At 34.0% G+C, this 12,668-nt stretch overlaps 1 protein-coding gene across 1 annotated transcript; it reads left to right on the plus strand.

Moving 5' to 3' along the window:
* The first annotated feature begins 656 nt into the window (after positions 1-656).
* On the plus strand, positions 657-10,965 carry LOC143622461 (DNA mismatch repair protein MSH7-like). Its single transcript, XM_077093599.1, has 15 exons — positions 657-1,037; positions 1,777-1,872; positions 2,015-2,070; positions 2,257-2,323; positions 2,631-2,726; positions 3,079-3,210; positions 3,656-3,689; positions 4,134-4,181; positions 4,295-4,526; positions 6,451-6,577; positions 6,970-7,233; positions 8,170-8,583; positions 8,662-8,758; positions 9,416-9,543; positions 10,294-10,965. The coding sequence occupies exons 1-15, from the start codon at positions 657-659 to the stop codon at positions 10,762-10,764; spliced, it is 2,643 nt and encodes an 880-aa protein (XP_076949714.1). The 3' UTR covers positions 10,765-10,965.
* Positions 10,966-12,668: the final 1,703 nt, after the last annotated feature.

Raw genomic sequence — 12,668 nt, forward strand, 5'->3', positions numbered from 1 at the left:
GGTATAACATAGGTTGAGTGGTAGAGGTGAGTGGCTGGGTAGATAAAGTGGCGAATAAGTGAGTTGGTATCAGCGCTGCCATCTGGTTGTACAATTCTCGTTTGGTATTGGCGCGATTAAGGGATAATATGGTCTGGACGTCGCAAATAAAAAGAATCCTGGCTGGCTCGCCCGCCACCTAGCTATCAAATCATAATGTACATGCTGAATACAACCGCCCAGACATGCGTGCATGGGATACCATTATTATATGACTCACCAATAATCTACCCACGAAATTGACGCCCCGCTTGATAAACTCTTGTCCATAAAATAAATAGCTTAGAATGACCTTCACCGTAATCGTCTTCCAATTAAACACCATATTTGTTCTATGGCTTCCTAAGGCACCAAACATAAACGAGACTGATGGCATGTAATTCTTTGGCTTTGAGAATTTAGTAAATTTGTGAGGATTCAATAGACTCGTATACAAAAGGGCAAAAATGTAGGGAATTTCACACCACCACAATGTATGCCATACGGATTGAGCCAACTCACACGACACAAAAACATGTTTTCCTCCACTTCTCCACAAGCTGGACAAAGTAAAGATTCTACTCCGATGTTCCTTTTAGCCAGCAATATCAAGACGGGTATAATTTCCCAATCTGAAGATGGTTCCAAAAGAGAAACAAAAAGGAAAACAACCATTGGTTCCACGTTTGAAGCGAGTTCAAGAAGATGGTTGTAACTTAGGGTCTACGGCTAATGCCGGGACTAATTTGTCTATGGGAAGTAGCAAAAGAGTGAAGTTTTCTCAGGATATACTGGCTGAAAATAAGAAAGATGATGTGTTGTCTGAAGTGGCTAGTAAGTTTGATTGGCTTCATCCTTCTAAGATTAGAGATGCTAATGGAAGAAGGCCAGGCAATCCTCTTTATGATAAGAGAACACTTTATATACCGCCTGATGTTTTCACGAAGATGTCAGCATCTCAGAAACAGTATTGGAGTGTCAAAAGTCAGTACATGGATGTCCTTATTTTCTTCAAAGTGGTTGGTTTTTGTCCCTCTGAACATACTTTAAAGCATCATGAACAATGCATTTTTTGCAGCTTCAACTGTTTATATTTTTTAGTTTAATTTACATTTGGACGCTGCATACAGTTAGCTAACTGTATACATGCTGTGCAGCTAGGTCGGTCAAATATAATATTACAATTTATATATCTTTTTTACATGCCTTCTATAAGTATGCAGATTAGTTGGTGTGTAAGACTTATTTAATGTATTAAAGGTCATTAAAGTACTCAATGGCACTTCTTCAAAAAAAAAAAAGTTATTTTTAAAGCCATTTGAAAAAAATAGCACTTCTATAAAGATTTATTTTTGAAGAAAAATGCATTAAGCAAGAATCATCACAGCTACTCGTGATGGACAAATTCACTGAACATTTAAAAGAAGCTAGAATAATTTGCAGAGGAGTGGATGGAGTGTTTAAGCTCAAAATGTGTTTAAATGCTTGCTCATTTAATCTGGACTCTGGAGTGAAAGACATGATAAACAGGGTCTGCATTATTGGATCTAATGTTCAAGTGATTAAAGAGTTACCTGATTTACATTTATGATATTAGTAGTAGAAATTCACTGATATATGTTTATTATGTTTTTGTACTGTATAGATTGTAGAATTATCTTTCATTTATTCATAAAGAAGTTCTGTCACTCAATATGACTGCTACAAAGTAATTTCATGGACGCTTGATTTGTCTGAACTAAATTTATTGTGTTGCAGGGAAAATTCTATGAGCTTTATGAACTAGATGCTGAAATTGGGCATAAAGAGCTAGATTGGAAAATAACAATGAGTGGTGTTGGAAAATGCCGACAGGTAGTTTTAAAGCACTACAATGCAAATGTTTACCCTCACTTTATTGTGTTTACATTAATATAAGCCAGTAAGTAAGAAGATACATGTCTTCTTTTGAAGTTATCTAAATAAATTAGCATCTACTTTTTGTCTTGTGATTCAGGTTGGTATCACCGAGCACGCAATTGACGATGCTATTGAAAAGCTTCTTGCTCGCATGTAAGTTACTGCATGCTGCCATTTACAATATTCTTGTCAGACCATTTACATTGAGAGAGAAAAATGGGAGGGACTGGTAACGGGTCAAAACATCTAGTTTATTGAAATGTGAATTTGTAGGTTTATTACATACTCATGCACTACCTTTGTATCGTTATTCATTATTTTAACATAAAAATTGTGAAGGTATAAAGTTGGGCGAGTTGAGCAGATGGAAACAGCAGATCAAGCAAAATCAAGAGGAGGTTCTTCTGTAAGTTCACTGTGATCACGGTTTAAACTTCTGTTAAATTAGTTTTATTTCACATTAGACAAAACAAAACAAACTTGATTGAAATGTTTGTTGTCACAATAAACTGAAATTCCCTTATGCTTACTCATAAAATATCTTGAACTTCTTTTTAGAGCATGCTACTAGTTGATAAATGTTGCATTAACAACTTAATAATCGCTTGTATTGTCACTTGTGCTACTATTGTTACTTCGCTATTGAGCAATGGCATATTTTCTTTGTTGTAGATAATGTCTCATTTTAATTTTTTTTTTGTAAATATCTACAGGTAATTCAAAGAAAACTAGTACAGGTGCTTACACCATCAACTTTGATTTATGGTAATATTGGGCCACAAGCTGTTCATCTTCTTTCTCTAAAGGAGGTACTGATTTACATCTATTGCTGTAATTGTTTTGTATCCATAATTTAGTTTCTACTTAATGTGGACAAATTAAGTATATTTTGTTTAAAATTACTTATGTAGTTATGTTTACTATGTAGCACATTTATTATTTAAGACTACAGAAAAGTAAACAATTTTTTTTTAATCTGACAGCTCAAATCAACATATTTATTTATTTCCTGCAAAGTGTAGTGATTTCTTCAAATCCACTTTTCTATCAACTTATTACAAATGTTATTATAATTAACATATTTTTTTTGATGTGCATACTGTGAAGGTTTTGTGGTATATACTTATAGCCATGTCACTTTGCCTTTACTTTTTTGTGCAGGGTACACATGATCTTGCTGAGGGTACAACTGCATATGGATTTGCATTTGTTGACTGTGCCTCCTTACAGTTCTGGATTGGATCTGTCACTGATGATGCTTCCTCTGCAGCTTTAGGGGCTCTTTTGATGCAGGTACACCTTTTGGTTAGATGTGCCAATTTGGATCCGTCTGTTTAAGAACGGGTTGATCTGGGTTGTTTGATATCAAACGGGTCATATGGATACTATTTTAAATAGCTGAAAACAAAAGGGGCCAAATGAGTCAATGTTGGCAAAAGTGTAATTTAAATGCATAAAACCTTCTAAATCATCTTTCTCAAAAGTTCTATTATTATTGAAGTATTATACCTTTTTAAAACATATATACACTCTTGTTATTAGTTAAAAGTTGTAATTTATGGACAAAGCGTTACGGGCCAACTCATAGGACCCAATCCAGTTTGATATGTACTAAAATTGATTGTTTTGATCTGTACCTGAATTAGCCTGTGATAATCAAGTCATGTTTGAAGATTTCATTTTAAAACTTTACAACCTATATATTACTAACCTTTTTCCAATTGGTTTTGTCATACAGGTGTCACCAGCAGAAGTTATTTATGATAATCAAGGTGTGTCTCCATTAATTTTCTGCATCTATTTGACTATGTAAGGAGTGATGATAAAGTTTATATTAGATGTATCAGTTTGAACCTTCGTACGTTTGAATAGGTTCGTTTGGGGGCTGCTTTATCTCAAACGGGTTGAATGGGTCAAGTGTTTTTATTAATGCATACAACCTCTAAAATCATTTCTTCAAACATTACAAATTTTTAGTGTAATAATATTGTTTGTATAGTCAGACTCATATTAACATAGCACATTAATTGTTTCAAAAATGTTAGTGGGTCAACCAATCTGACATCATGACATGGTTCATTTTGATCAGTGTAAAAAATTCTTTAGTAAACTTGAACCTGTTTTGACCCGTTACCCGCACTGTCCTTTTTTTAACCTCCAGTTTTATTTATCATATTTCGTCTATGCTTTGTTATAAAAAATAATATTTGGTGCAGGGTTGTCTAAAGAGACTCAGAAAGCCCTTAACAAGTATTCAATTATGGGTAATGATGTTTTCTTTGTCTTTAATTTCTATATATGACAACAAAATAGTTTCTTTTAATGATTGTTTTCAAAATCCTAACCTCTAAATTGTTTTAAAATTTGTCTTTTGTAGGTTCTTCTGTCACACAATTGACTCCAGCACAACCTTTCACTGATTTTGTTGATTCTTCTGAAGTTAGAAATTTTTATCAACTGAAAGGGTACTTTAGAAGTTCCTCCAATGTGTGGGATCGTGCACTTGATGAAGTGGCTCACCAGGATATTGCATTATGTGCTCTTGGTGGACTTACCAGTCATTTATCCAGGCTAAAGGTTAGATTTTATAGAGGTCACATTTCTGAATAGTGGTGCAATTGGTTTGTGTAACTAAGTGTAGCTTTGAGTGGTTTTTTTAGGTCAACACGAACCCGACCTAAACGGTTTCAGACTCAATTTAACCCGTTTATATTGTGTCGGATAGGTGTTGTATTTCCATGTGTCTGGAATGGCTATCCTTAATATTGACTCATTTGTACGAGGATTATTATCGGTTATTTTCTATATCTACTGGGTCAAATGGGCAAAAGCAAAACCAAAACAAATTAGCTAAAAAGGAAATGGATCAACTGGGTTGGTAGTCACTCAAGTTCTACTTTTTAATGCAAAACCCTACTAAATTATTTATTTCAAAGACTTGGCATTTGAAATAAACTTTTTTAGTCATTTAACAATGTATTAATAAAAATCAGGCAATAAGTTTTTCAGGTCAATTCAACCGTTTCTTCCATAGAAAAGTTACACACTTAGACATGTGAATTTATGCAGAGGGTGTTCATTGGTTTCTTCAGTTTTGAATTTTTTGGCTCTAACGTGAAACCAATCTGAATCAGAAATGTGTTTAACTGAACCGAATTCAACCGATTTGCTTCGACCGGTTATCTGATTAAATCAGTTATTATTCGTTAATCCTATTGAATTCGGTTTGGTTATCTGAATAAGCAAGATTTGTGGAACCGGTAACCAAACCAAAAACAGAATTTACAATTCGGATATAGTTAGGAATTGAACCGGAAACCAAATTCACAATTTGATTAGGCTTTTTACGGTTAGGGATACGGTTTGGTTTTCTGTTTTTGGTTCTTTTTGCACACTAATAACATTGTCTGAGGTCTACTGGACATGATATTTTGATACACTGATCAACAAATACAACTTTGAGCAGTTAGATGATGCATTACAAAATGGATGATGAATTAATGAGAGGCGACGACTGGGATATAATATGGATGATGACGGGATGGTTGTAAGAATGATTAGGGTTACAGATCATGGGATATAATATAATTATATAGATTATATATATATATACATATATATTTAATTTTAAAAATAACTAAGTATTTACAGGTACCTAACATGTATTATACAGGTAATTTCGTGTCTACCTGTTTAATACAGGTAATTATATAGTCATTTTTTTACTTAAAAACACTTTTTTTGAAGACTTTTTTTTTTCTTCTGTCACCCCAAAATAGTTGTCCACTAAAAGAAAAACACAATTTAAGATGTGTAAAGTAAATGCAGATTCTAATTAGCAGAATGCCAATTTTACCCTTAATGCAACTAATATAATAATTGACTTGGAAAACCTGCAAAGTTTGGTGATAAGCGTAATCAAGGGTGTAACTGGAAAAGTAGTATATTATAAAAATCTATTTCTGAAAGTGTTACGATAATGACATGGACAAATGACAATAATTGGAAAGTCATTTTATTCAATGGTCATATTATGCATCAAACTAGGGATATGGAGGTTGTATAGTTTTTGGTTACAAATGTCTTAGAGACTTCTCTTTACCTTATTTTTGTCACGTATCATTATGATATTTCCTTTTCTTACCCCATATATCTTCAAGTTTATCTATTTTGTATCATGTTTTTATTTTTATTCTATATCCTTATTTGTATTACTTTTTAATTTACTATTATTATTATTATTGTTGTTGTTGTTGTTTTTGTTGTTGTTAGTATTCTTATATTTTGTTTCTTATACTTACTAAACTTAATTCAATTTGTTTATATGCTTATCTAGTTTTAGTGTTAAATAATAGATTATTTTTAATATCCAGTACTTTTATTACTACCTTTATTTATTTATTTATTTTTATTATGACTAATGTTTTTATTATTTAATATTAGCTTTATTTAATTTTTCAATACTCTCTAATATCCAAAGGTGTTGTGTTGAACTTTGTCCTTTTATATTGTCGATACACATGGTTTTTGGAGCCGAGGTCTCTCTGGAAGCAACCTCTCTATTCTTTGGGATAGATGTACGGTTTGCCTACATCCCACCCTCCCCAAACCTGCTTATAGCATTGCTATTTGTGGGATCTTACTGGGTATGGTTGTTGTTGTATACAATAAAACTAGACTTTGGGTGTCTTTTAACTGGTTGGACTAGTTCAACCCATTTGACCCGTTTCCTTTTTAACTAATTTTCCTAATTGACTTTGCCACCTATACTATCAAGCAAGTTCTTTTTCTTAAAACTCTTTCTTCACATGCTTATTTTTTTTCTTTTGCCGTTGCATTGTGTTTTTCTATTTATTTTATGCAAATGTAGCAACTAGCAAGTATATTGCTCATTGCTACTGAACTTGTAAAATAGAATAGCAGATTTATCAAACATTACCTTATTGCAAGCAAACATGTCTAGTAAAATTTATATTTTGACTTACTTTATATTGTTTCTAAGCTCACCAGCTTATTTGAAAAATGCACTAATAAAGAAATGAAACAAGATAGTGCTTATGGTTATTTTTTCTTCTTATTTTGTATTTACCGGATATTGCACTATGGTTTTCGATGATGCAGGTGAAAGCATTTGGATCTCTTGTTAAAGGTCTTCGAGTTGGAATGGATTTATTGATGCTTTTACAAAAAGAAGATAATGTATTCTCACTATTTTTAAAAGTATTCACACTTCCAATGCTAAGTGGGACTGATGGCCTCGATAAATTCCTAACCAAATTTGAAGCAGCTGTAGACGGTGATTTTCCTAATTATCAGGTATTTTGATATTCATATGATTTCTTTGTAGTTATTTTTGTACAAGTTTCTAGCGGCTAATTCATTCCATATAGGCTCAATAATATATGTTGTACATTTTCTTAATTCTCATAGATGTGGCTATTTTAACATATTCACTAATGAACAGTGAATTGACTTTGGTTATTATTATTTTATCAGGTCAAATGGGTCAAAAATCAGCCAAATTGTATTTTTAAACCTCTTAAGTTTTTAATTATATATAGATGTAATTTTTTTCTATAAAAAATAGGGACGGAAGTGTTGAAATTTAACATGACCATTATAAAAGTTACCTGTTTGATCCAATAACAAGCTTGCGCAACCTGCCTAATTTAAGGGCTGTACATTCAATACAGTTTTGATTTTAAGGTTTCTAACTATACAGTTTTTGGAAGTAGATAAATACCAAGGGTAAAATGGGAAAGCTACTAGATTATAGTTAGCCACTTCCAAAAGGACCAAAACTGGACAGTTACAGTTTTAAATTAGGATACTAATCAACTTGGAAAACTTGTAAAACATTAAGGGTAAAATGGGAAAACTAGTAGATTATAATATACACTTACAAAACTGAATAGTTACAGTTTTGAATTAGAATACCAATCGACTTGGAAAACTTGTTAAATATTAAGGGTAAAATGGAAACTAGTAGATTATAATTATACTTCCAAAATTGGATAATAATCTACTAGTTTTCCCATTTGACCCCTTATTTTTTACTAGTATTCCCAATTTACCCTTAGTGTTTTACAAGCTTTCCAAGTCAAATGGTAGCCTAATTCAAAACTGTATTGAATGTACAAACCTTACATTGTGTGTTTTAGGCCAATAGGCCATACTTTTTCATTTTCATATAAACAAACATGCATATGCATGTGTGTGTGTGCGAATAACTGACATGATATATGATGCCAGGCACATGAACTCAAAGACTCGGATGCTGAAATACTATCAATTCTTATTGAACTATTAATGGAGAAAGCTAACGAGTGGTCTCAAATCATCTTTGCTTTAAGCTGTATTGATGTGCTTAGATCTTTTGCCATGATTGCAAATTTCTCATGCATGCCCATTTCTAGGCCTGTGATAGTTTCAAGATCAAACTCATCGGGTTTTGGTCAACGGTCAACGGGGCCCACACTTCATATGAGAGGATTATGGCATCCTTATGCTCTTGGAGAGAGTGGAGGAACACCTGTTCCAAATGACTTGTGTCTTGGAGATAATGAGTTTGGATACAGTCCTCGGACTTTGCTGTTGACCGGACCAAACATGGGCGGAAAGTCAACTCTTCTTCGTGCTACTTGTTTAGCTGTTATTCTTGCTCAGGTAAGTTTTGATGGTAACATTAAAAATGTTATTTCCATGCTTTACCGTGTTTTAACTTGGTTTTTTTGCTGTTTGCAGTTGGGCTGTTATGTTCCTTGTGACACGTGTGTTTTGTCACCTGCGGATATTATTTTCACACGTCTCGGTGCTACTGATCGTATAATGACTGGTGAAAGTAAGTTACTACCTGAACGGACACAAGTGGAGCATGTGCATGTTCGTTTGTTTAATTTTAACTGATCAAACGAATGAATGATCGAACACGAACATCTAAAGAACAAGGTTTTCTTGTTCGTGTTAGTTCGTTAAGAAAACGAATGTGTTCATGCTCGTTTTCGTTAGTTCGGTAACAATATAAACAGACGATTCAAGAACGTGAACGGACATAACTGAGCTAAAACCAATAAAAGTAAATGTGAACAATTTATTGGGCTTAAAAAGTTATTAAAACTAGCCTAAGTTAACGAATGTAAACGGACGAACTTAAACAAATGCAAATGTAGAACGTAAACAAAGGAACCTTCATGTTCACGAACATAGATGAACAAATAAGACATTGTTCATGTTTGTTCATTAACTCATTTAACCAAATGAACACAAACTTTTGTTCATGTTCGTTCGTTTACTATATAAACGAACTTCTTGCCACATGGTTTACAAACGAATCACCGAACTTTCGGTTTGTTTACAATCCTACAGGTTATTATTAGAATAATATAATTTTTGTAATCATATTTGGCACACTAATTGCTTATAAAAATATATATTTTGATACCTTTGAAGTGTCTGCTTGTTAATTTGTTAACTTCTTAACCTCTTCCTCTTTTGTTAGGTACCTTCTTGATTGAATGTACAGAAACAGCATCGGTTTTGCAAAACGCAACTCAAGATTCTCTTGTTATACTTGATGAGCTGGGCCGAGGAACGAGCACTTTTGATGGATATGCTATTGCTTATGCTGTGAGTATACTTTCTTTTAAACTTTACAAAGAGTTTAGGTTCGGCTTTCGTCTCTTAGGTTTGCCATATTTAACTACTTGACTGCGAAGACCATATTTTTTTGGTTGTATTCTCATGGCATGTGATTTCCAACTTTTAACCATTTTCATCTTTTTACTAGCTGTTAAGTACAAGGGCATTTTAGTCATTTTTATCTCAGGGCCTGTTTTGGTTAATTTAAATTGGTATAACAGTGTTATTATAATTATTAATAGCATAAATAATTATATTTAGTTATATCGATTATATTCAACAAAACAGTCCTTTAGATGAAATGGCTTAAATTCTCTTCTACTGAACAGTAAAATCTAACGGAGTTAGCAAAATGGACGAACATGGTTAAAATTTTGAAACCACGGGCCATGGAAAGACAAAGAAATGGCCTCGGTAAGTAGTTAAAAACTTAAAATGGACAAAACTCAGACGCGAAAACCAAACTTAACTCTTTAAAAAAGGCTATATGCTGCTAAAATGAGTGGTTTAGGAGAAATATTTTCAGATACACGATGGATATATATTGCATTTAAACGCAATTTTTTTGACATAAAACAGAATTTGAAAAAAAAGTTTTAGAATTAAACAAGTTAAATGCGTCAACCAGTGAACCTATTAGGTCGACCAAACACGTTTAACCAGAAACTGGCCTAAATTGTTTAGACTAAACCCAAACCCGTGCCATCTAAGTTATTCACACCCTTGTTTATAATGCAGGTGTTTCGTCATCTCGTTGATAAAGTAAACTGCCGATTACTATTCGCAACACATTACCACCCACTCACAAAAGAATTCGCAACCCACCCACACGTTACATTACAACACATGGCATGCACATTCAAACCCATATCCAACACTTCGTCATCACCCGACCAAGAGTTAGTTTTCCTCTACCGTCTAACTGCAGGCGCCTGCCCAAAAAGCTATGGTATGCAAGTGGCATTAATGGCAGGAATCCCCAAAACAGTGGTGGAGTCCGCCGCGAAGGCCGCAGAGGTTATGAAAACGAAGATTGGAGTGAGTTTTAAGTCGAGTGAACAACGGTCGGAGTTTTCGACATTGCATGAGGATTGGTTGAAAACTATTTTAAGCGTTGCGGATGGTGATGGAGTTAGTGATGAAGATGATGTGTATGATACATTGTTTTGTTTGTGGCATGAGCTTAGATGCTCTAAGGAAAAGCTGTGAGGTTAATGAGAGTGAATGGTGGAAGTATGTTATTATAAGCAAATGGTTTCATGAATTTGCTTTGGGTTTTGAGGTGTTTTGTTTATAATGGAAAGTTTATGATTAGCTTATGTAGTAGAGACTAGAGAGATGTGGGCAGATTAACATATGAAAGTAAGTATTTTTGGTACTGTTCGAACTTCATTTTCGATTCGGCAAAGACAAGTTAGATGTAGAGGTGCACAAACTGGGGGTTTATTCTGGTTTTGGGCAGGGTTGGGTCGGGTTTTGACCACATAGGTGGAACTAGAGGTGCACAAATTCAACCGGGTATTAGAAAAACCCGAGTTTGGGTATGATCGGGTATTGGAAAATCAAGTATTAGCAATGCCCGGGTTGGGTTTGGGGTCTAGGTATTGCCTCTAAAAACCATACCCTATGTATCGGGTTCAGGTCGGGTATAGAACCGGGTATTTGAATACCCTATTCCGGGTATTGAAAAAACCATATTTTCGGATTTTTTGGGGTTTTTTCAGAGTATTTTTCGGGTATAGATTGGAATTTTTTGGGGTTGCACTTTTAAGGGTATTTAATAGTTATTTTTCGGGTATAGATTGGGTATTTGAAAAACCCGGTTTCGGGCATGGAACTGGTTCGGGTTTTCAGGTATTACGGGTACAGATCGGGTCCGGTTTGGGTATGGGTTTTGGTACTAAAATACATACCCTATTCGTACCCTACGAATATGGTCGGATACGGGTTCTGGGTTTTTTTTCGGGTCCGGTTCCGGGTTTGGGTTTTTTGTGCACCTCTTGATGGAACTGGTTCTAGCGTGTCTGGGCGGTTCCGGGTACATGTCTGGGAAAAACCTCATACCACGTCGTACCTACGGGCCTAATACGGGTAGGAACCGGTTCCGGGTCAGGTTCCAAGTCTAAGCGAGTAAGGTACAATTATTCCTGTTAAAACTTGTTACATGTTATAATAATTAGTTATTATTTTGTTTAAACAAAATTCAGGACTTGAGTGCTTGACGCCTTCTCTTTCAACTACACGGTCATATAACCTAAAACCAAAAATAAAGTTGTTTATAAAACCATGAAATACATTTTTAAACATCCAAAAATACCAAATTGATGTGCACTTGACATAAACTTTTGAGAAAATTGAGTTTCATGTTTCATGTCAACATTCCGTCCGAATTTCATACATTTCAAAAGCACGAAATCTAAAGGTTCCAAAAACGTTAGTAACAACTTTCCAAATTTGTATAAGATACAAATTAAGATAATTTTTATAAAGTCTTAGAAGTTTATATCTTACACATTTTGGGGATATAATACTGAAGTACGATATAAAACGTCTCTCATACTTGCATCAAGTGACATTCTTTCTATATTCAAGATGTTATGTGACATTCAACTATTGTGACACCTACATATTTCCAGTTGTGACCCATACTATGAGAAAATTTCCGTTTGTCGTCTTTTTAGGTACAAACGCAAGCTATTTTTTACTTTCACGTAGGTTGTTTGCGAGCTGAATCAAGCTAGGGCAAACCTGGGCTCGGCTGGGATTTTAAACAAAGTTGAAAACTTAAACTTGGCTCGGTTTGTCTCGTTTTTTTTTAAATAGCTTAGCTTGGTCCAACCGTTAGAACTTAGAAGAACAATATTAATTAGACCACGGCCGGCCCAACCATTTTGGTGGCCCAAAGCGAGTAAAAAATCCGGGGGCTTTTTCTAAAATTTGGATTCGTATTTTCCAAAATTTTATTTATTCCGCTTCACTTTCAGTTAAATAAATAGTTATTTAGATACTCTCTTTTATAACATAAACTAGTACACATGATTTGTTTATTAAAATAAACCAACCATAATGTAAATATATTGAAACATGTCGTGAATGTAACTTCATTGGAGAAT

Source organism: Bidens hawaiensis, unplaced genomic scaffold, assembly GCF_021521415.1.
Source record: "Bidens hawaiensis isolate Kalapana, Puna unplaced genomic scaffold, B.hawaiensis_p1.1 tig00003141_1, whole genome shotgun sequence".
In the NCBI taxonomy this organism is placed as follows: domain Eukaryota; kingdom Viridiplantae; phylum Streptophyta; class Magnoliopsida; order Asterales; family Asteraceae; genus Bidens; species Bidens hawaiensis.